Raw genomic sequence first — 21,187 nt, 5'->3', positions numbered from 1 at the left:
TCGCCCCCGCGCAGGCGCGAGCGCGTCGCTCGAGCAGGGGCGGGCTTTCCGAGGGGCCAGATCCAGCTTCGATCAGCTCTTGAAGAGCTTTGACCGGGGAGACTCACAGGACGCAAGCATGGGTCGAAATAAACGGCTTTATTCAGGGAGCAAAAAGTTGCGAATCCAACGTGGGGTTTTAAACCTCATTTGCACGTCTCTGAAGCCAGAAGAGGCTGCCGATCGCCCTGAGTATCCTTGGCTGACGGCCACCTGAATGAGGGAATCGGCCAATCTTCACGCTGCCTTGCTAAATACTTAGCGCCCCAGGAACCCAACGTAGGCTTGAGGAAGAACCAAAAGGTCTGGGGTAGGTTACACTGTCTTAGGTGTCTGGCGAGGGCAGGGGGCTGAATTCCCTCCCACCTGGTCTCTATGGCTACTGAAATCAAACCATCAGTTATAATGCCGGTTACTCAGAACGTCAGACCCTCTGGGCATCAGGGGTGGGAGGACGCCAGGATCTGCGCATGTTGCTGGTGCAGGAGGGTGGAGGCGTGGCTAGGACTCTGGCCAAAGGCTTGCTCCTTCTCTTCAGCTTGTTTTCTTGTGAGGCAAAAATAGGAAGCCTCTCCAACAAGGGTGTCTCCAGGCCCTGGATTTGAAATGCAGCAAGTGCCTTGAAACAAAACCAAAGAGGTCAGGCTGGGTAATAGTCTCCAGCAAAGGTGTTCACCACGTGTCAGCCCTGGGGTCCTGCACAAAAACGTCGGTAGGCCTCTGTGCCATTAACTAGGCTGCCTGTGCCTCTTAAGAAATGTGGACAGTGCAAATAGCTGCAAAAAAAAAAACAAAAAAAACAACACAACATTTTCCATCACCCGCTCCAAGGGGCCCAACTTTCTCAAAAGCTGGTATTGGAGGCTTCCTCAGTACATGGATGTGGAGGCTGGATGCTTCCCTACCTGGCCTCCACCTCAGCGCCTAGAGCTGCACAGGGAACTGTGTGTGTGGAGCTCACACACACAACACTGCTCGCGGGACTAGCCTCATGCTCTGAGGATTCTTACAGGATGGAAGAGCCCCAGGGAGGATGCTTGCCAGAAAGTCACCTCGTTTGGGATCTATGGATAGGGTGGGGGCAACGACCCCTATTTTAAGGGGTCTTTCTCTCTTCCACCCCACCAATTTATAGCCCCAGCACCTCGCCTAGGGCAGAGTCCTGAACTCCCCACAGAACCTTATGTGAATGGGGGAGGGAGGCCTGGGCTCCCTCTCGGTGTGGACAGTAACACTGCCAGAGCTGCAGCTCTAAAGGCCCGTGGTATACCCCAGACCCCTGACCCTGGGGCTGGAAGAGAGGCATTTCCACAGACTAATAGAAGGCAGAAAGTGGGGACGAATTCCTGGTTCGCAGCTGAAGAAAACAGGAAGACAATGGCACTAAGGCTAAGTGCTAAAGGTGGGTGACGGGAAGGGAGAGTCAGAAACACTGGGAACCGGGGCGGGCCGGGGGGGGGGGGGTGGTTAGAAGGCGAGAGTCCATACCAGCATCTCAGAGGCTCTCAGCACCTCCCAGGACAGAGGAGAGAACAGAGCGATGGCTGAGGGCCAGGCGACTTAGCATGCAGCACAGGGCGGGGGCCCCCGGCGCAAGGCCAGGACGCAGCACCATTTCCTGCCTGTCTAAAACAAGCAAAAGGCAGGGGTCAAACCTGCCCTCTAACCTCCCCTGGTTTCCTACCCAGGAAGGTTAGGAAGGCGGGACCCAGGCCCCACATCATCCCCAGCAGATAAGCAGCCTAGGAACCTGCCAAAACGAAGTGCCCTGGAGGGAAAAGTGCTTTGCTTCAGGGAGTGAGGGGAGAGGGGTGAGGGGGAGTGGGAACATAGTTGTGCAAGACACCCTTCTGGGCCTCCAGGGTAGTGCTCTCAAGCTTGAGTGAGCCCATGAAGTTCCTGGAGGACCTTGCTCCAAACTGCCCGTCGCTGAGCCCCAGTCCCAGATATCCGCTCAAGCAGGTAAGGAGTTGAGCATATTTAACAAGCACCCCTAGTGACTCCCAGGCTGGGTCCCAGAGAACTGGGAAGAGCGGACTAGGCCACCACGCTGATGGCACATTTAGGGAGCTCTGTTCCCGCAATAAGGACGTCGGTAGCAAGGGACGAGGACAAGGGCTGAAGGCAGCTACGTCCACTCTGTGCAGCCCGAGGTCTGACTTTTGGGGAGCTGGAGGCGCCGTCACTCATCAGCCCAGTGGCAGACCAGGAGCCAGCAGGCACTTGAATTCTCTGCTGCCACGTCATGGAGAGGGAAACTGAGGCACAGGAAAGAGGAAGAGATTCATTACGGTTGAACCTCTGCCTGCGGCAGAGCTGGGGCTGGAGCCCAAGCCTCCCAAGTGAAAGCGTGGACATGTCTGCTCCTCAGGAAACCAGGCTCAGGTCAAACATAAGTGCCGCCACCGCAGAGAAGCAGCAGGCTCCCTCCAGGAAAGACTTTTCCTCCATTGTCCCGGGATGACCTCTCTGGAGTGCTCTGTGGAGAGGGTTTGGCTTGCCCCTCCTAAGGGAGCCCCTGGAGGAGGTAGAGAAATTCTCTGGTACAAGTGTCCCATCTGAAGTTGAAGCTTCCCTGCTTCTGCTGTAGAGCCAGGGTGAGACCCAGAGCCGGGCCGGTGGTCCCTAGAGCCTGGTGATCCTCTGCCCTCACAGTGCCTCCTCCATGCCACTGAGGCTGTGGGCAGCCTCCCCAGAACGCTCCCCAACCATCCAGGGGGGATGCTGGGGTGGGGGGGTGCTTCTGAAAGCCCCAACAGCCTCTCTCCCATTTCAGAGAAGTCCTCTTGCTACCAGATCATGGGGTGGAATATTTCATGATGGGATTATTTCCTGAAGCACCTTAAAAATGAATTTGAGCTAGGAACCTTTCTGCTTATTTAAGTGCCAGGAGGTCACCGTTGCTCAGAAAGGGGCCTTGGGAAGCAGGTTTGTGCTCCTGATTACCCTGCCTCTGGGAGGTGGGCTTAACTATCTTGTCGCTGCCCACTTCCTGGTGCTTGGAGAGCACCCCCCCCCCCCAAGCAAAGACTCTAGGGCAGCCTTGATTCTGCAAAGAGCCTGTCACCATGATTCCCAGGGGCAAGGCAGCAGCGGGGGGGCGGGAGGGGGGCCTCCAAGGCAATCCCTAGGATTCCTGCTCCGACGTGAGCTCTCCGTCAAGACAGCTTGGGGGCCTCTTGGCTGGTAGGGGGGTACAGGAGCCTGTCAGGAGGGTCCATGATGCAGTCCTTCAGGATCTCCACCGGCTCCTTGTAGGGTGGAACGGGCGGTTTCTGGGTCACAGCCTCCTCCACATAGAGTGCCCCCATCTTCTCCTTCCTGAGCCCTGGTCCTTGTGCGAGGGGAAAGAGAACCCACAGTTACACGGAGGGGAAAACAGATTAGATGACGACCCCTTCCCATATCCACTGTGCCCCAAGGAATGCTGGGTGAGAATACAGAACAGCCTGGAGATATGACTGCGCTGCTCTTGGCAGACCTGTTCTAGACTTGCTCTGTTCTCTCACCCTGGGGTGGTGGGCCTCACCTGGGGCGATTCTGCCCTCCAGGGGACACGTGGCAATGCCTGGACACACTTCTGATCGCTACAACTGGGTGAGTGCCAAGGGGGCCCAGTGGGTATGTAAGGGGTGCAGGTCAGGGGTGCTGCTGGCGACCCAATCACACACAGGCCGGGCCTTACAACGAGGAACCTTCCAGCCCTCAGTGTCCACAGTGCTGAGGTTGAGAACCCTGCCTGGGAAGGAGGGCCTTATCCTATCAAATCCGGTAGTGCCCTGTATTTGCTTCAGATGTACTAGTCCCACCGCCCCCTGCAAAAGGGCACACTTGAGAGCACCCTTCACCCCCACATGGCTGGACGCGGGGAGCAGCTCACTCAGCAAACGCGTGGGCGAAGGATTCACTCTCCAGCTCCCTACCTTTCTCCCCGTCTCCTCTCTCCACTTCCACCCCAGGCCCCTCCCCTTGCCCAGCAATGGGGCCAGGGCCGCCCTGCTTCCTGGGGAGCCCCTGGCAAGCCTGACACCCTGTCCGCAGCTGATGACCACAGACCGGGCGGTAACCACACAGGAGCACAAGCAATGGAAGGGGACCAGAAACAACAAGATGTCAAGGAAGAAACTTCATTGCTGTCACTGAGAAGTGACACACGAATAGCCTGGAGGCCCTCTTTGGTTTTCAGGGACTACTTGAAAAGAGGAGACTTGCTCACTTCAGACTCAGTAACTCACCTCCCATATAACATAAGCGTCCCTCCAGTCCGTCCCCACCCCGGCCCCCAGGCTAGCTGGGCTGTGCCCCCTCACAGATGCCTCCCTGCCCAGGATGCTCCAGCCCTCTCCTCCACCTAGAATCTTCTTCTCGGCCCCTCCGACCTGACTTCTTCCCTCCCGAAAGAGCCGACACAGCACCGCGGAGAACGTGAGCTCACTGCCCCAGCTTGTCCAGTCCTCTGGTTACTTCCAGTCCTGGTCTTAACCTTCAGAGGGTGCCGCTGGCATTAGGGGCCAGACGTTGTGCACTCGACACGTATTAATTCACTTTACAGAAAAAAAACCAAAGCACAATGCGATTAACCTGCCCGACGTCACACACTAGTTAGCGGAACCAGCGGGCAGACTGGCTCCGAAAATTCGTGCTCTCAGAACTACTCCCTGCTGCCCGCAGCAAGTATGCCCTGCCTCCCTAGCCGGATCATAAGCTCTGTGAGGGTAGATGTCGTGTCTCGCTCACCCACTGAGACCACGCCTATCGTGACAGCTGACACAGTGTCGAACACCTCCGTGTCCAAGGTCAGCATGGGATTGGGAAGATAAGATTCTCTCCCTTCGTTTTCCCACATCCAGGAACTCTGTCACACGGACTTACCCACATGGGAGCGAGGTGGCGCTTGGGCACAAGTGTAGACGTGGCTGAAACGCCGGCCTGAGGAGGTCAGGTACCAGTGCTGGATGGCGGGCTGGGGGTCGTACTCCGTGACTGCCACACCGTTCACTGCCGTCATCATGAGCATGTTGATCACCTCGTTGGAGAGCTTGGTCCTCTCGTCGGTCCTGATCCGGTTCATGGCACTGAAGCCCCGCTCACAGCAGGAGGTGGAGACGGGCACGCAGGCCACCACCGCCACCAGCCTGCTCAGCAAGGGGAACCGGTAGTGCTGGGCCAGGGCGTTCTTACACAGCATGGAGAACGGGAGGTTCTTGGCGATGGCTTTCAGGCCCAGCCACTCCTCCAGGAGTGCTTCCTCGCTGTACCCTGCGGGGAGGGAGAGCTCAAAGTATCTGGCAAGGGCAAGAATGTCATCGTTCCCGAAAGCGGCAAGTTCAATCCCACTTGGCCAGGCCATGGTGTCAAACACCTCCATGTTCTTGAGCTGCGGGGGCCGGTCTGTGTCAAACCTTTGCTGGAGGTACTCGATCCCGGTCAGGATCATTCTCTCCCTGTCCGCCTGGAACCGCTGCTCTGCCATCTGCATTCTGTCCAAGAAGATGCCATGGAGCCGCCCATCCCGGAAGCCGGCGTTGAACTCTTCCTCTTTGGGCCCTGCCTGGTGACGGAGGGTCTCCAGGGCCACGTAGGCCCGTCCCAGTGTGGAGTTCACCTCCGTAATCAGCACGATCTCCTTCTGGCACACCTCGGACAGAGGCCTGTAGATGCTCAGGAAGTCCAAAAGGAAGTGGCAGAACTTGACGAAATGGAAGCTTTTCATCAGCTTCAGCATGCCTCTGGCCCTGTGCCCGATCTGGCCCCCGGCTTCCGCCACGCCCTGGAGGTGCCTCGCCAGGGCCGGCCAGCTCACGATGAGCGCGTTCAACGTGCGCCTCTTGCTGGCCACCCACCTGACGGCGTTCAGGTCCTTCAGGCGGATGATTTCCTGCTCTAGGGGAGCCGCGCCTTCCTGCAGCTCGTTCAGCCTTTTATTCGAGGACTGATAAAACTTGAAGACGGTCCGAATGTGCCGGTCACACTTCTTCACCAGATCGATGCCCCCACAAGCGTCGACCACGGCCAGGTGCAGCCGGTGGGCGACGCAGTGGACAGGCAGCAGCTGGGGGATGACCTCCTGGAACTTTTCCACGAGGCCTCCTCTGCAGCTCAGCATGGTCGAGCCATCGGTTCCCAGGCCGACCACCCAACCGGGCTTCCGGAAGGGGATGTCCAGTTCATCCAGGGCAGAGATGATGGTCTCAAAGTATCCGTCCACCGTCTCACTGTAGAGAGGGGCCAAAGTAATGTACGACTCTTTCACCTCCATGCCCTTAAAGTAGCGGATATAAATCCCCACGCAGGACTGGTCGGAGGCGTCCGTGGAGCTGTCCAACAACACGCTCACACAAGGGGAGCTCCGGACATCCTCGAGGATCTCCTTCTTGAGAGTCTCAGAGATGTATTTGATGAACTGCGTGCACGCGGTGCGATTGCGGTACTTGCCCAAGATCATGGTCCCGGTGCTTTGGAGGAGTTGCAGGATCTTCTCAAAGTCATTCAGGGGCCTCGAGTGATAAGCGATGGAGTAGGCGGCGTTGAAAAAGTGCTCCATGTTCGCCATCAGGTCACTGGAGATCTCTGGGACCGGGGCAGCCTGAGGGGTGTCTTCCTTGACTTCCACGGTGTTGACACAGAGCTTGTGTGCTTTGCTGACCTCGTGGTATTTCAAAGTCTCCACTTTAAAAGGCCCCGTGTAACCGCGGACTAACCGGGATGATTTGTCGTGGAGACTAGGTCTTTCTTTGCAAGCTGAACAGAAGAGCTTGGTCTCTTTGGGGTCGATTACTAACCACGGGAACTGCCCAAACCATGACCTCTGGATTGAACGGGGTCTGTAAGTCCTCTTGATTTTCCTGGGTCCATCTACTTCGACTTCACAAAGGCTGGGATTACCGTGGGAACTACGGGTCTCCACTGAAGGGGCCGGAAGCACTGTGGATTCTACAGCCAAGGCCGGTGCCTCTGCCTCTCTTCCGGCCACCATTTTCTTCTTCCCTTTGGAGCAAATACAAATGTGCTTAGTGTTGCTGTGCAGAACTCTGTAGCCTCCTATCAACTAGGATATCCAATTTAATGAGTATCCCTTATGCAAAGCAGAGCTGAATGTGATCTACCTTTCTAGAAATCATCAGTGACTTCTCTTTAAACCGTTCCCCATTGTTATCTGTGTAAGTCAGCTTGCGGTCTAAGAGAGGTCCACTGACCCTTGTGGGACCTTTAGCCAGCCTCCCTCTCTCCATCCACACAGCTACCCTGGGACCGTGTGACATCAGCTGCTAGCAAGCTTAATGAGCCACCTTGGCCATAGATGCTATTGGATAAACAAGTGACTTCAATCCTCTTTCGGGCACCACAAAGAAATGAGGTTAAGTATCCATAAGTCGTCTTACGAGCCTTAGAAAGAAGGAAGGTACAGGGGCGCCTGGGCGGCTCAGTCGGTTAAGCATCCAACTCCAGCTCAGGTCATGATCTCACAGTTTGTGAGTTCAAGCTCTGCATCGGGCTGTCTACTGTCAGTGCAGAGCCCACTTCGGATCCTACGTCCCCCTCTCTCTCTGCCCTTCCCCCCGCCTCTCAAAAAATAAGCATTTAAGGGGCGCCTGGGTGGCTTAGTCCGTTGAGCGTCCGACTTCAGCTCGGGTCATGATCTCATGGTTCGTGAGTTCGAGCCCCGCATCAGGCTCTGTGCCGACAGCTTGGAGCCTGGAGCCTGCTTCGGATTCTGTGTCTCCCTCTCTCTCTGCTCTTCCCCCACTCATGCTCTGTCTGTCTGTCTGTCTGTCTCTCTCTCCTTCAAAAAAATAAATAAAAACATTAAAAAAATTTAAAAAAATTAAAAAAAATAAACATTTAAAAAATCTTATAAAAAAAAAAAAAGAAAGAAGGGAGGTACCGAAGTATTTGCAGTAGCTACTAGCCAATAAGCCCCTGACTGAGATACACAAAACAGTGAACTCTCACAGGCCAGGGTGCTGTCACTAAAAACTGGAGGGGGAGGGAAGAAGGGCGGCTTGCAGGCCTGCAGTCACAGAGTTCCTTATAACCAGTGTCTCCCACACATCGCCCCCACCAGCTCTACCACAGACCCCATTAACATTCTGCTCATGAAAGGGCCTCGTTTTTCCCATACAGACCCCATTTCCCAGGCTGTCTGACACTTGGACGGCACAGTTAAGTTTCTTACTCATCTTTGTCCACCAGGGCCTAAAACAAGGCCTGTTGCACAACAGAAGCAGGACAGGGATGGCTGAGTGAACACTGTGTGACCCGTCGTGGCCACGTGGGCCCCAGGATGTGCCCTTCAGAGCTCAGTAGGTCAAGACTCACCTGGAGGACGACCTTTCCCCCACTTGGGCCCGTTTGGGTCCTTGATCCAGGGCGCAGCCCGACGTTCCAGCTTCGAGATCAAGTCTGGTTTGGCAGCCGCAGGCCCTAATGCAGGGACGAAGAGTCACACTGAGGTCCCTGCTGTGGACCACCAAGTCAAGTAGCCCGCCCGAAGCTAGTCACAGAAACGGAAATACTCAGGGGTGGCTCTGGGTCTATCTCTTAAGAAAGTCTATTCAGCCAGGGCCACGATGAAAACATACGTACGTGGCAGGCCAATTTATGCATAAAGCCCGAGAGGCAGTCAGGTCCAGATGCTAACATGCATCCCTTAGCCAGGATACATAACGTCCTTAGCTCCGCGGACCAGCCACTGGAGACAAGAGTCAGCTGATTGCATCTAGAGGAAAGGTGGGTGTCGGAGGAAACAGGATACAACAGGAGGAGAGAGGGCAGGGATGGTAAAGCCACACGAGAAGAGTCAGACTGTCACGGGCACTATGCTGGCTCAAGTGCCCCCAGAGCCACCATGGCTGGCCTACGGGCAGGTGTCTTACTACATGAGTTATTTTCAAGGGGCACTTGAAAGGCCCCTTAAAAATGTCTGCCTTGGGGCGCCTGGGTGGCTCGGTCGGTTAAGCGTCTGACTTCGGCTCAGGTCATGATCTCATGGTCCGTGAGTTCGAGCCCCGCGTTGGGCTCTGTGCTGACAGCTTGGAGGCTGGAGCCTGTTTCAGATTCTGTGTCTCCCTCTCTCTCTGCCCCTCCCCTGTTCATGCTCTCTCTCATCTCAAAAATAAATAAACGTTAAAAAAAAAAAAAGTCTGCCACCTGCAGAGGAACCTTAAATATGACTAGAAGCAGGTCAGGCCTCTGGGTTAAGCACTGCCTTTTATTTAAAAAATGAATATTCTCAGGGGTAGGCAAAGAAATTGATTTCTTGATTTGAAATAGGGGCGCCTGGGTGGCTCAGTCAGTTGAGTGTCTGACTTCGGCTCAGGTCATGATCTCGCGGTCTGTGAGTTCGAGCCCCGCGTCGGGCTCTGGGCTGACAGCTCAGAGCCTGGAGCCTGCTTCATATTCTGGGTCTCCCTCTCTCTCTCTCTGCCCTCTCCCACTCATGCTGTCTCTGTCTCTCAAAAATAAACACTAAAAAAAATTTTTTTAAATAAATAAATAAATAAAATCCATTAATATCTACCTACATGCTTTGGTATGTGTGTGAATGTGTGTGTAAATTCCCTTTGGAAAGACAAATACAACTGCTAAGCGTGGGTGCTTCTGGGAAAATAGTGATTATTGTCACTGTTCATCTCTAGGGTCACTTGAATACATTTATATATTTGTATCTGTTATGAGTGGGTATCCATATATTTACTACTAATAAAAATATAATTTAATACATTGTTAAAGTGCAGTAGACTGGATAAATCCTTAAAACATGTCTAAAATGAGGGCAATGGAATAATAATAATAATAATAATAATAATAATAATACAAGGAAAAGTTACTGAACACCAGATGCTGGCAAAGTAGGTGGCAAGGAGAAAGAAGCGGATCTAATGGCAGAATCCCCCAGAGACTCGGGACGAGGCGCCATGAGCGGCAGAAGGTGGTGAGTTAGAAACGGGTAGAAAGGGCGGGCCCACAGTCTGCAGAGACCATTCCAACCCGGGTCGTCCCACCTGCCCCAGGAAACCAGAGAACACCGCCACCCCCACCTACCCTCACTTGAGGAGGAGAATGGAGATTTAGTCCACAGAAAAACAGAAGTGGGAAGGTTCCAGGCCCGGGGAGGGTGGGGATAGTGGACAAAGAAGGAGAAGGGTCATGATAATGAAGAAAGAGTCTGTGTTCGGAAATGTGCACTACTCAGCTCCAAGAACACGGGCTTGGCTTCTGGCCCCAACCAGGGGACTTGGAAGAGTTTTCTTTTCTTCTTTTAAAAGTGTTTATTTATTATTTATCTTAGAGAGAGAGAGAGAGAGAGAGAGAGAGAGAGAGAGTGCAGGGGAGGGGCAGAGAGAAAGGGAGAGAGAGGATCCCAAACAGGCTCCGAGCACAGAGCTGAATACGGGGCTGGAACTCACGATCGATTGGTGAGATCATGACCTGAGCCGAAATCAAGAGTTGGATGCTTAACGGACTGAGCCACCCAGGTGCCCCTGGAAGAGTTTTCTTTGGAGAAAGAGAATTGCCCCTCCCTGTCCCCTTCTGCCCCAAAGGCCTCCGGGACATTGACTTTTGCAAGATTCTCAGTGAGACCTGCAGGCTCACAGCGGACACCCTGCAGTGAAACCCACCCCTTGATGAGTCCCAGCTGCGCACAGAGCTTCCAGCCAAGGTTTGTCAAGGCTTTACTCTTAAACCTGGATGAACCACACGATATTTATTTAAGACAAGCCTCTGACATGAAACGGGTAGGAAAGATATCGGAGGAACTAGAGAAACTGCAAGGAACGAAACAGATCTCCAAAAAACAAGCCTGAATTCCTGTTCCCAGAGAGAAAAGTCACGACAGTCACCCACGAAGAGAGTCATAGGGGTTCTTAGATTAAAAGTATGATAGAAGAGGGGCACCTGGGCAGCTCAGTTGATTAAGCTTTGGACTTTGGCTCAGGTCATGATCTCACAGTTCATGGGTTCAAGCCCCATGTCGGGCTCTGTGCTGACAGCTCAGAGCCTGGACCCTGCTTTGGATTCTGTGTCTCCCTCTCTCTCTGCCCCTCCCCCACTCACGCTCTGTCTCTTTCTCCCTCAAAAATAGCATTAAAAAACAACAAAATACGATAGAACAAATGACAAAATTAAGTAGATTGTTAGCAAATAAAATTGAGAAAATCTCCAAGAAAGTAGAACAAAAAAGACAGAAGCAAAAAAGGAGAAGCAGAAGGAGGGAGAGGTGGGGAAGGAGAAGAAAATAAAACCAGAGGCTCAATTTAGGAAGTCCACTATCTAACTGATAGGGCTTTTTGGAGGAAAGAAAAGAGAAAATCAATAGGAAGAAATCATACAAGAATGTCCCCCTAAACCGGAAAATGCAAGTTTTCAAGTGGAAGGGAAGCACTAGGTACCCAGAACAAGAAGTGAAAAGTCACTGATGCTATAAACACTTCAGAACACTAGACTAGATCTTGAAAACTTTCAGAGTAGAATAAAACAGGCTGTGTTCAAAGATTTAGTTAGAAAAAGGTATTTAGGGGCGCCTGGGTGGCTCAGTGGGTTAAGCATCTGACTTAGGCTCAGGTCATCAACTCGTGGTCCATGAGTTCGACCCCCATGTCAGACTCTGTGCTGGGAGCTCGGAGCCTGGAGCCTGCTTCAGATTCTGTGTCTCCCTCTCTTTCTTCCCCTCTCCTGCTCACATTCTGTCTGTCTGTCTCTCAAAGATAAACATTAAAAAAGAATTTTAAAAAAAAGGTATTTAAAAAAAAAAAAAAAAAAAAAAAGAGGTTAGAGTGGGAGAGAGCCAAAGCATAAGAGACTGTTAAAAACTGAGACCAAACTGAGGGTTGATGGGGGGTGGGAGGGAGGGGAGGGTGGATGATGGGTATTGAGGAGGGCACCTTTTGGGATGAGCACTGGGTGTTGTATGGAAACCAATTTGACAGTAAATTTCATATATTAAAAAATAAAAAAAAAATAAAAGAAAAAATAAACAATGAAAAAAAAAAAAAAAAAAGGTATTTTAACTTCTCTTCAGCACCAGTAAAACCTAAATGCAATGCTTTCAAAATACTGAGGAAACTATTTCCAAGCTACCATTTTTTTTTTAGTGTTTATTTTTGAGAGAGAGAGAGCAGGGGAGGGGCAGACAGCAAGGGGGACAGGGGACCTGAATCGGGCTTCGCACTGACAGCACAGAGCCCAATGCAGGGCTCGAACTCACGAACTGTGAGACCATGACTTGAGCCAAAGTTGGACACTCAACCAACTGAGCCATCTAGGCGCCACCCCCCCCCCCCACCAAGTTACCAATTGGAAAGCAGCATAAGGCATGTCCTCCCATGCAGCCTTTTTTGGGAGGTTACTGGAAGATGTGCTCCAAAAAATGAAGATATAAACCTGGAAGAGATACAGCCAGGGGACAGGAGGGGGACAAAGGGAACTCTGAGGCCACAGCTGTGCAGGCCTAAAGAATAACCAGCTTGTCGGACAGGGCAGGAGAATGGAGACCTGATAACAGAAGCCCCCGGGGAAAGAATGAAATTGATCGGTCACAGGATGTCTGAGCATGTGGAAAAGCTCTTCAGAGGAGGTTTAGAATTCCGCTGGACAGTTGGAGAAGAATTGGCAATAGTACAGAAAACTAGCAAAAAAAAAAAGAAAAAATTTCAATCTCGGGGGGGGAAATCCTACAAGGAAAATCATCATACTATGCCACTTTGATCAGAAATAAATAATACATCATCATAATTATGCAAATAATTTACATTGAATTAACCAAAACAGCATGATATACTTGTTCTGAGAGGATTGAGGGACAGATGGGGGCCCAGGGTGGCGTAAGAGGGCCGGATCTTCATCATCCACAGTAGGAATCAAGAGCGAGTATCACTCTAAAATCAACAAACCAGGAACAGCAACAGACATACTAAAGTGTGAGTCTGCCCGTCTGTTTTGGTTCAAGGTCCAAAAGATAGGAGGAACGCCCAGGTGGCTCAGTCAGTTAAGTTGTCTGACTTGGGCTCAGGTCATGATCTCTCCGTTTGTGAGGTCAAGCCCCTCACTGGGCTCTGTGCTGACAGCTCAGGGCCTGGAGCCTATTTTGGATTCTGTGTCTCCCTCTCTCTCTGCCCCTCCCCCACTCACGCTCTGTCTCTGTCTCTCTCTCTCTCAAAAATAAATGCGCATAAAAAAAATTTAAAAAACAAAACAAAAAAACCAAAAAGATAGGAGCCAACTGTCCCCCATCCCAAAGCTAGACCACTGAGGCCTGACTTGGAAAGTGGGTGGTTGAAACACTGGGCTGGGACCTGAGCCCTCGACACAGGGAGTCGGTGCACTGGGAGTGAAGAGGACAGGAAGCTGGATACTAGAGATGTTTCTGGAAATAGATGTCAAGTACACTGTGAGGACCCCTCCCCCACCATGGAGAGAGGTGGCACGAGCTACTTTCCCCTGACCTTAAGCCTAATGGGGATGACATCCTGACCTTTATCTCCTGGGCTATGGGGCTCCTCATGAATCCAGGCCTGGAAAAGACTAAAAGGCAGAATCTGATGGGCTCCTTCATGGTGGCCATGTTGGGAACAGCCTACATTCCCAGACTTTGTCGGAGCAAAGGATACCTAAGTGTTTTCCATGCTCCAGATGTGGGCCCCTGAGGGAAAGAGAAGGGTCTGGAGCCACTTCCAGGGACTCTGCCCATGACTGCCTGTTGGCAGCCCAGGAATGAGCCACTATGGGGCTGACGGCCAAAACAGACATTCACCGTGTAGAACAGGTGGCAGTAAGGGATGGCGGGGGAGCGTAGAGCCCACAAACTCACCCAGAGAATCAGCTTTCAACTATCCGAGCCACGAGTGGAAGCCAGGTAAAAGCTTTGTGGCACCTCTCCTCCCCACTCACCCACCACTGCGCCCCCCACCCCCGCCCCGGACACACCAGAAGTCCCGGGCCAGGCGGAGGTTAGGAGAACTCCCTTCTTCCTACACAAGACACCAGATTCCAGACCAGAGGCAGGTGGAGTGGGAAGGGGCAAGAAACTTCAGCTTTAGACGAAGTCCAGATAGTTTACTACCCGACAAAGCCTACACTTTTACTTCCTAACTTTGCAGGGGGGTAAATTTTTGTGCCATTTAAAACTTATAGTGTCAATAATAATACAAGAAACTCCAATCATTTACGTTTTGTCCTGTTTGTTTTCTCACTCATATGTTCGTGTGCCCTCCCCTCCCCTCTTTCTCTCCTCTCTCTGCATACATGTATGAATAATACGTAAATATTACATAGGTGATATTTTTCTGAACCATTGAGACTACACTCTTTTCATACCCCCTTTTATCCCTAAATACTTCTGCACGTATCACTCAAGAAAAACGACATTCTCTCATGGGGTAGGTGGAATTCTAACATGAGCTCCAGGGACCTTGGCCCTTCCTGATCCCTACCCTTTGCAGTGTGGGTGGAACCTGTGACCTGACCTCATACCCGTGGGTATGTGGCATGACGTGGCAAAAGAGAGGTTATGTGGCTGACTCACCTAACCACATCAACCCTTTAGAAGCAGAGAAGTCAGAGCTTCAAAGCATCAACAGGGGCACCTGGGGGGCTCAGTCAGTTAAACACCCAACTCTTGACTTTGGCTCTGGTCATGATATGGTTCATGGGATCGAGCCCCGTGTCGGGCTCTGTGCTGACAGTGTGGAGCCTGCTTGGGATTCTGTCTCTCTCCCTCTCTCTCTGTCCCTCCCCGGCTCACACGTCTGCACTAGCTCTCACACACTCTCTCTCTCAAAACAAATAAATAAACTTTCAAAAACAAAGCAGGGGCGTGGCTCAGTCGGTTAAGCATCCGACTTTGGCTCGGGTCATGATCTCATAGTTCGTGAGTTTGAGCCCCGTGTCAGGGTCTGTGCTGATAGCTCTGCTTCGGATTCTGTGTCTCCCTCTCTCTCTGCTCCTCCTCTGCTCACACTCTGTCTCTCTCTCAAAAATAAATAGAGATTTAAAGAAATTTTTTTAAAACAAAGCAAAACAAAGGACCAACAGGATTCGACACACTGTTGCTGGCCCAAGGATGGAGAAGGCCGCATGGAAGGGACAGAGGGCAGCCTGCAGGAGCTGAGAATGACCCCTGGTCGAAAGCCAGCAAGAAAACAGGGACCTCAGTCCTACCACTGAGAAGGAACTGGATTCTGCCAACAGCCTGGATGCTCTTGGCAGTGATTGTTCCCAGAACCTCCTGATAGGAGCCAGTCTGATGGACACCTTGACTGTGGCCACGTGAGACCCTAAGCAGTGAACGTAGCTGAGCCCATCTGGACTTCTGACCTCCAGAACTTCAAGATAATAAATGGGTTAAAAATTTAGCCACTAAATTTGTGATATTTATTTATTGTGTGGCAACGGATCTCACCCGGCTAAAGGGAAACCAAAATGGAGGCCACAATTTGAACAGACCCCCTAAACCATTCATAATCACGTAACCAAATCTTTAACTGCCCCAATTTCACCTAAACGGGGGCGTTGACCCTAAACAAAACTGAAGCTTTCTTCATAGCACTGTGACCTTACGGCTTCTAAGCCAGCCGGCTGCGCACAAGAAAACTTACACAGTGCTACTACTCTAAAAAGAACAGAAGTTTCTAGTAATGAATCACAATTTAAAAAACCAAACAACATACTCCCTGAATTCTAACTGCTGAGAGTCAAGCTCTTAACCACTTTGGGTGTGAGGCCTCCCTGTTCACGAACAGTTGGTTTCTTGTTCAATATAATACTCGTATCACGTAAAGCTCTCTGAATTTTCTTTTGACCACCCAAAGAGTGAGGAGAAAAGAACCACATGCACAGAGCTGATCCAAACAAGTAGCGGTGGCAAAGAATAAAGCTGTATTACGAGTGTAAACTATGAGGTTCGCTCTTTTTTTTTTTTTTTTTTAATTTTTTTTTCCAACGTTTTTTATTTATTTTTGGGACAGAGAGAGACAGAGCATGAACGGGGGAGGGGCAGAGAGAGAGGGAGACACAGAATCGGAAAACAGGCTCCAGGCTCCGAGCCATCAGCCCAGAGCCCGACGCGGGGCTCGAACTCACGGACCGCGAGATCGTGACCTGGCTGAAGTCGGACGCTTAACCGACTGCGCCACCCAGGCGCCCCTGAGGTTCGCTCTTTGAAAAAATAATGTCTGTGTGTATTTCTTAGAAATAATGAGGCACATTACTAGAAGAAACAGCTAGAAGACTTTGGGGAGGAGGACCCAGCAACAGAGAAAGCCGGGATAGGGTACTGTCATTTTGTGGTATAAGTCCTGTTAGAACTACTTAGGTTTCAAAAACATGATTATGGAGAAATATTTGTAAATAAAAACTGGAAACACACAGGAGACTGAATATCCCTGAATCTGTTCGCCTCAGTTCTATTCTCCTTGGGGACCGGCCACCTTTGCCTGCCCCGCCACCGCCACACCGGGCCCAGGGGTACTGCGCCCCAACTGGACCTCTTGGAAGCTGTGGCTAAAATGCTGCCAAAACCCTCTCCTTTTTGTTCCCTTCAGAACGAGGGAGACAGAAGGGAATTTCAAACAAATTTTTCTACGTCTTAGTAATGGCAAAAGGGCAAAGGGGCCCTAACTACAACAAGTGCATGTGCATGCACACACACACACACAGACACACACACACAGACACACACACACACACACACAGACACACACACACACACACACACACACACACACACACCCTCCATAAAAGTTCATAGAAATGGTTTGGCTTGCAAAGACGGACTTCTGATCCTTCCAGGCTACCTCCGTCCGAAGGCTGGCAGGCCCTACCCATGAGTCGGCTGGGAGAAGCTGCCTTGGGTCGCTCCCTGTCTCCTGCACAGCCCCACTGTACAGCAGCTGCCTCCCTACACATCACGTGAGCCATTCGAGCTCCCACTCGTCTCTCACCGAGGCCCTCCTACTAGGTTTTGGTTTCCACCTAGTGGCATGACTTCTTGCCCCCAGCTCTGTGAGTTCTGGCTGTAGCTGATGACCGCGCCCATAGAAAGGGCAGTGCCCACCTGAAGTGTGTGACCTGCCCCTTGGCGTGGGGTGACACTCTTACTAATAAAAACAAGGGCTACTGCATAGTCCCTATATTGGCAGGTCTACTTCTGTCACTGACAAATACTAGTTTCTTAACAGCAGGATCTGAGTTTTCTTTTAGGGGGGGAAATAAGAGACATCATCAAATATGACCAAACTCTGAAACCAGAATTTAAAGCATGGAAGTAAAAGCATAGTCAGAAGCTCTGTAGAGTGATAAGTAGCTCGAAATAAGCAAGTCTACGTACGAAAAGGGCGAAATAGCAAAGCATTAAAAACAAAACACAAACCTCTTCTTTTTTCCATAAACAAAGTGACTGTCCTCTACAGGTTCAGTCCTATTGATGAGACAGCTGATGAGACCGAGGAGGGTGTGACAGGTGGGGGCGGCCTCCCCTGGAAACATTCTCTCTGTTGAAAAGCTTCAGTCTGTACAATTTAACTGTCAACAACTGACAGAAATTAATATTAAGTTCGACTATATCAAACTGAGACTTTTTTTTTTGAGAGAGAGAGAGAGAGAGCGCATGAGCAGGGGAGAGGGGCAGAGGGGGAGAGAGAATCTCAAGCAGGCTCCAGGCTCAGCACGGAGCCCAATCCAGGGCTGGATCCCATGACCCTGGGATCGCGACCTGAGCCGGAATCAAAAATCAGACACTCAACCAACTGAGCCACCCAGGTGCCCCGAGACCTTTTAAAAACAGGTACAATAGTTATAAAATCTGAAAGAACAAATCTACTAACCGTAAACCCTAACAAGAGCAATGGAAGAATTAGCTGGGCTTCCTGAAAGGATCAGAGCAAAAGGAAATCAACAGCAAGAATGTGCTGCGATGCAGCTTGATGACCATCAGACCCCAAAGACCCACCACAGCAACTACAGCATGAACTACAATGAACTACAGCAACAATGAACTACAACATGACCTGATCACATGGGACAGCCAGGCCCCTTTCTCCAGCCAGTTCCCCTGGATGGAGGGAACTAACCGAGACCTCCAGAGAAAGTCTGAAAGAGCCAGGCAAACTAGTAACTTCCAGCAAGGGGGATTGGGGACGGGAGTGGAGACTTCTAGAAAATTCTTGTACTGTTCGAATTCTTAAAATAATCTCACCTCATATTTGGTGTTATTATTATTATTATATTAACAATATGATTAGCACAAATCTTGAAAAGAGAGGGAATCCAAGTGCCCGTAAACACCTACAAAGCAGGGAATGGAAGGAGTATAAGGCACATGGAATGCACAGAATAGAATAGAAAGAATTTCAGTTTCTCCGTTTTCCAGGTAGATGGTCGGGATTCCCAGGCCTGCTTTCTCATCTGAAAATGCTACTACTACCTGCCGTAGAGGTTTGCTTTAAGGATGAGAGAGAACATATATAAAAGACTCAACACAGGACCAACGCTCAGTAGATGCTCAGTGGACAGCAGAAACCACTGTTATTATTTCCACACAGGAGAATAAAAGAAAAACACAGAAGCTTCCTGTAATACCCAGTATAAGCAGATCATCAGAATATTTGAAGATAAAATATAAGAAGCATTAAAAATGGATGGGAGGGGTGTCTGGGTGGCTCAATCAGTTAAGCGGCTGACTCTTGATTTCGGCTCAGTCATCATCTCACAGTTTGTGAGTTCGAGCCCCACATCAGGCTCTGCGCTTGGGATTTTTCTCTCCTCCTCTTTCTCTGCCCTTCCCCACCCATGCTCTATCTCTCTCTCCCTCAAAAATAAATAAATAAACATATATTTTAAAAGCCTTTAAAAAATGGATGGGAGATTTTTTTTAAAGGCTAATAGAACTTCTCTTGGCTGCAAAAATTATAATAGGGTTTTCTTTTTCACAAATTGTGTTCACTCCAAGGAGAAGTTCTTTTTGTAGAAAAATAATTGAAAGCTAGTACCAAATAATATTTGATTTTCAACTCTTAAAGTACTTGTCACAGGAGAATAAAGTATGGGAGGGAAAAAAACTCATCAAAGCAAAACGAATAGCACCTCCACTGTTTCAACACTGTTTTATATCCCAAATACCAGCCCAATGCCCTTTAACACAGGTCATTTTTAAACATACAAATCATTTATCTTTGGCCCCACTTATATTCTCAAGGCTCCTTAAAATACTTTTATTTATTTTTAATTTTATTATTTTTTAATTAAAAAATTTAATGTTTATTTTTGAAAGAGAGAGAGAGCACGCATGAGCAGGGAAGGGGCAGAGAGAGAGAGAGAGAGAGAGAGAGAGAGAGAGACAGAATCCGAAGCAGGCTCCAAGGCTCTGAGCTGTCAGCACAAACAGTTGATGCGGGGCCCAAACCCATGAACTACAAGATCATGACCTGAGCCAAAGTCGGACGCTTAACTGACTGAGCCACCGAGGCGCACCTATTTTTATTTTTTTTTAATATTTATTTATTTTGAGAGAGACAGATAGAGTGTGAGTGGGGGAGGAGCAGCAAGAGGGAGAGGCAGAGAGAGAGAGAGAGAGAGAGAGAGAGAGAGAGAGAGAATCCCAAGCAGGCTCCACACTGTCAGCACAGGGCCTGATGTGGGGCTCATTCCCACAAACCGTGAGATCATGACCTGAGTCAAAATCAAGAGTTGGGTGCTTAACTGATTGGATCACCCAGGTGCCCCTATTTCTAGACTTCTGTACCCATTTTAATTTCTCAGACGACTAAAGAGGATGTCCCCATTCTCTATAAAGCCTTCCTGACTCTTGCCTGCTACCCTCAAGCAAAATTAATTGCCCTTCCTCTGATGATACTTATTGTTCATCCAACTAAGCATAACCAAGATGGGACTGTCCCTTATTTCCCCCAGTTAGCTAAGATCTCCCCATTCCTAGGGCATCTGGGTGGCTCAGTCGGTTAGGCATCTGACTGTTGGTTTTGGCTCAGGTCATGATCTCACAGTATGGGAGTTCGAGCCCCGCATTAGGCTCTGTGCTGACAGTGCAGAGCCTGCGTGGGATTCTCTCTCTCCCTCCCTCTCTGCCCCACCCTGGCTCGCTGTCTCTCTTTCTCTCAAAACAAACAAACTTAAAAAAAAAAGAATTAAAAAATATTATATATAAAAAAAGATTTCCCCATTCATTCCTAACCGACATAAATTCAAAAGAAAATGAGCATGTGCTCATGTCGTATGCTGTCAGCCCCGATGGTGGGAGACACCCTGTTGTCAACATCAGTTAGCACTGCTTTCACGACAACGTTCCACAGGGGCTCTGAGGGCAAGGCACGTCACTACTGTGCATTCCTTTCAAGGAAAACCCAACTTCTCATACGTGGTGTGTATTTCTTAAAAATGAATTTCCCCTTCATTCTCACTGCTTTTAAACAGTTCTAGGGGCACCTGGGTGGTTCGGTCAGTTGAGCGTACGACTTCAGCTCGGATCATGATTTTCCAGTTCATGAGTTCGAGCCCCACATCGAACTCACTGCTGTCAGCCTGTCAGCCCAGAGCTGGCCTCGGGTCCTCTGTCCCCCACTTACGTTCGCCCCAAAATAAATAAATATTTAAAAAGTAAAAATAAACAGTTCTAGAGGTAGTGATGCTCTTTGAAGGCATACTTTGTACAAGTGCCCGGGGCCTAAGGCAGGATTACAACACCTCTATCATCACACAAGAAACCAGTTTTTACATCACTTCTGAATGTTCGGGGAGCCACTTAAAAATTCTGAACAATGAGAACAACAAGCACACGGGTCAGGAATGTTCAGAAAATAATCCGTATCTTGGCTGCGCATGAAAGGGCAGGATAAACCAAGGGCTAGGACGTCAGTTGAGTCACAGATATTCTTAGTTCTTACTCCACGGAAGTCACGATACAGATTGCTGCTGGGATTCCTGAGTTCTGTCCAGCTGCCCGTTCTGTAAGGTTGCTGTTATCACATATGCTAGTCAGTAAGTAAGAGCTTTAGAAGAAGAAAAGTCGCCTTCCCATTTCGATGCCGCATGAGAACCCTGGGTGGAGGAACGGAAAGCAAAGAGAACAAGAAGCAGAGGCAAGAGACAGCACTGTCCCAAGAAGGTAACAAACACTGCTGCGTTCCTCATGCGCCGG

At 50.1% G+C, this 21,187-nt stretch overlaps 1 protein-coding gene across 4 annotated transcripts in view; it reads right to left on the bottom strand.

Moving 5' to 3' along the window:
* Positions 1–119: 119 nt before the first annotated feature.
* ZNF862 (zinc finger protein 862) overlaps positions 120–21,187 on the bottom strand; it is a 38,080-nt gene continuing 17,012 nt past the window's right edge. For all 4 annotated transcript variants that reach the window (XM_060625547.3, XM_060625533.3, XM_060625538.3 and 1 more), the window contains 3 exons: positions 8,359–8,463; positions 4,912–7,026; positions 120–3,373 (listed from right to left, as the gene is read on the bottom strand). In XM_060625547.3, coding sequence (XP_060481530.3) covers positions 3,198–3,373; positions 4,912–7,026; positions 8,359–8,463 — 2,396 coding nt within the window. In that variant the 3' untranslated portion in view covers positions 120–3,197. The remainder of the gene's footprint in view (positions 3,374–4,911; positions 7,027–8,358; positions 8,464–21,187) is intronic.

Source organism: Panthera onca, chromosome A2, assembly GCF_046562875.1.
Source record: "Panthera onca isolate mPanOnc1 chromosome A2, mPanOnc1 haplotype 2, whole genome shotgun sequence".
Lineage (NCBI taxonomy): Eukaryota > Metazoa > Chordata > Mammalia > Carnivora > Felidae > Panthera > Panthera onca.
Note: the sequence above shows the minus strand (reverse complement) of the source record. Positions and strands in the feature narration are given on the sequence as shown.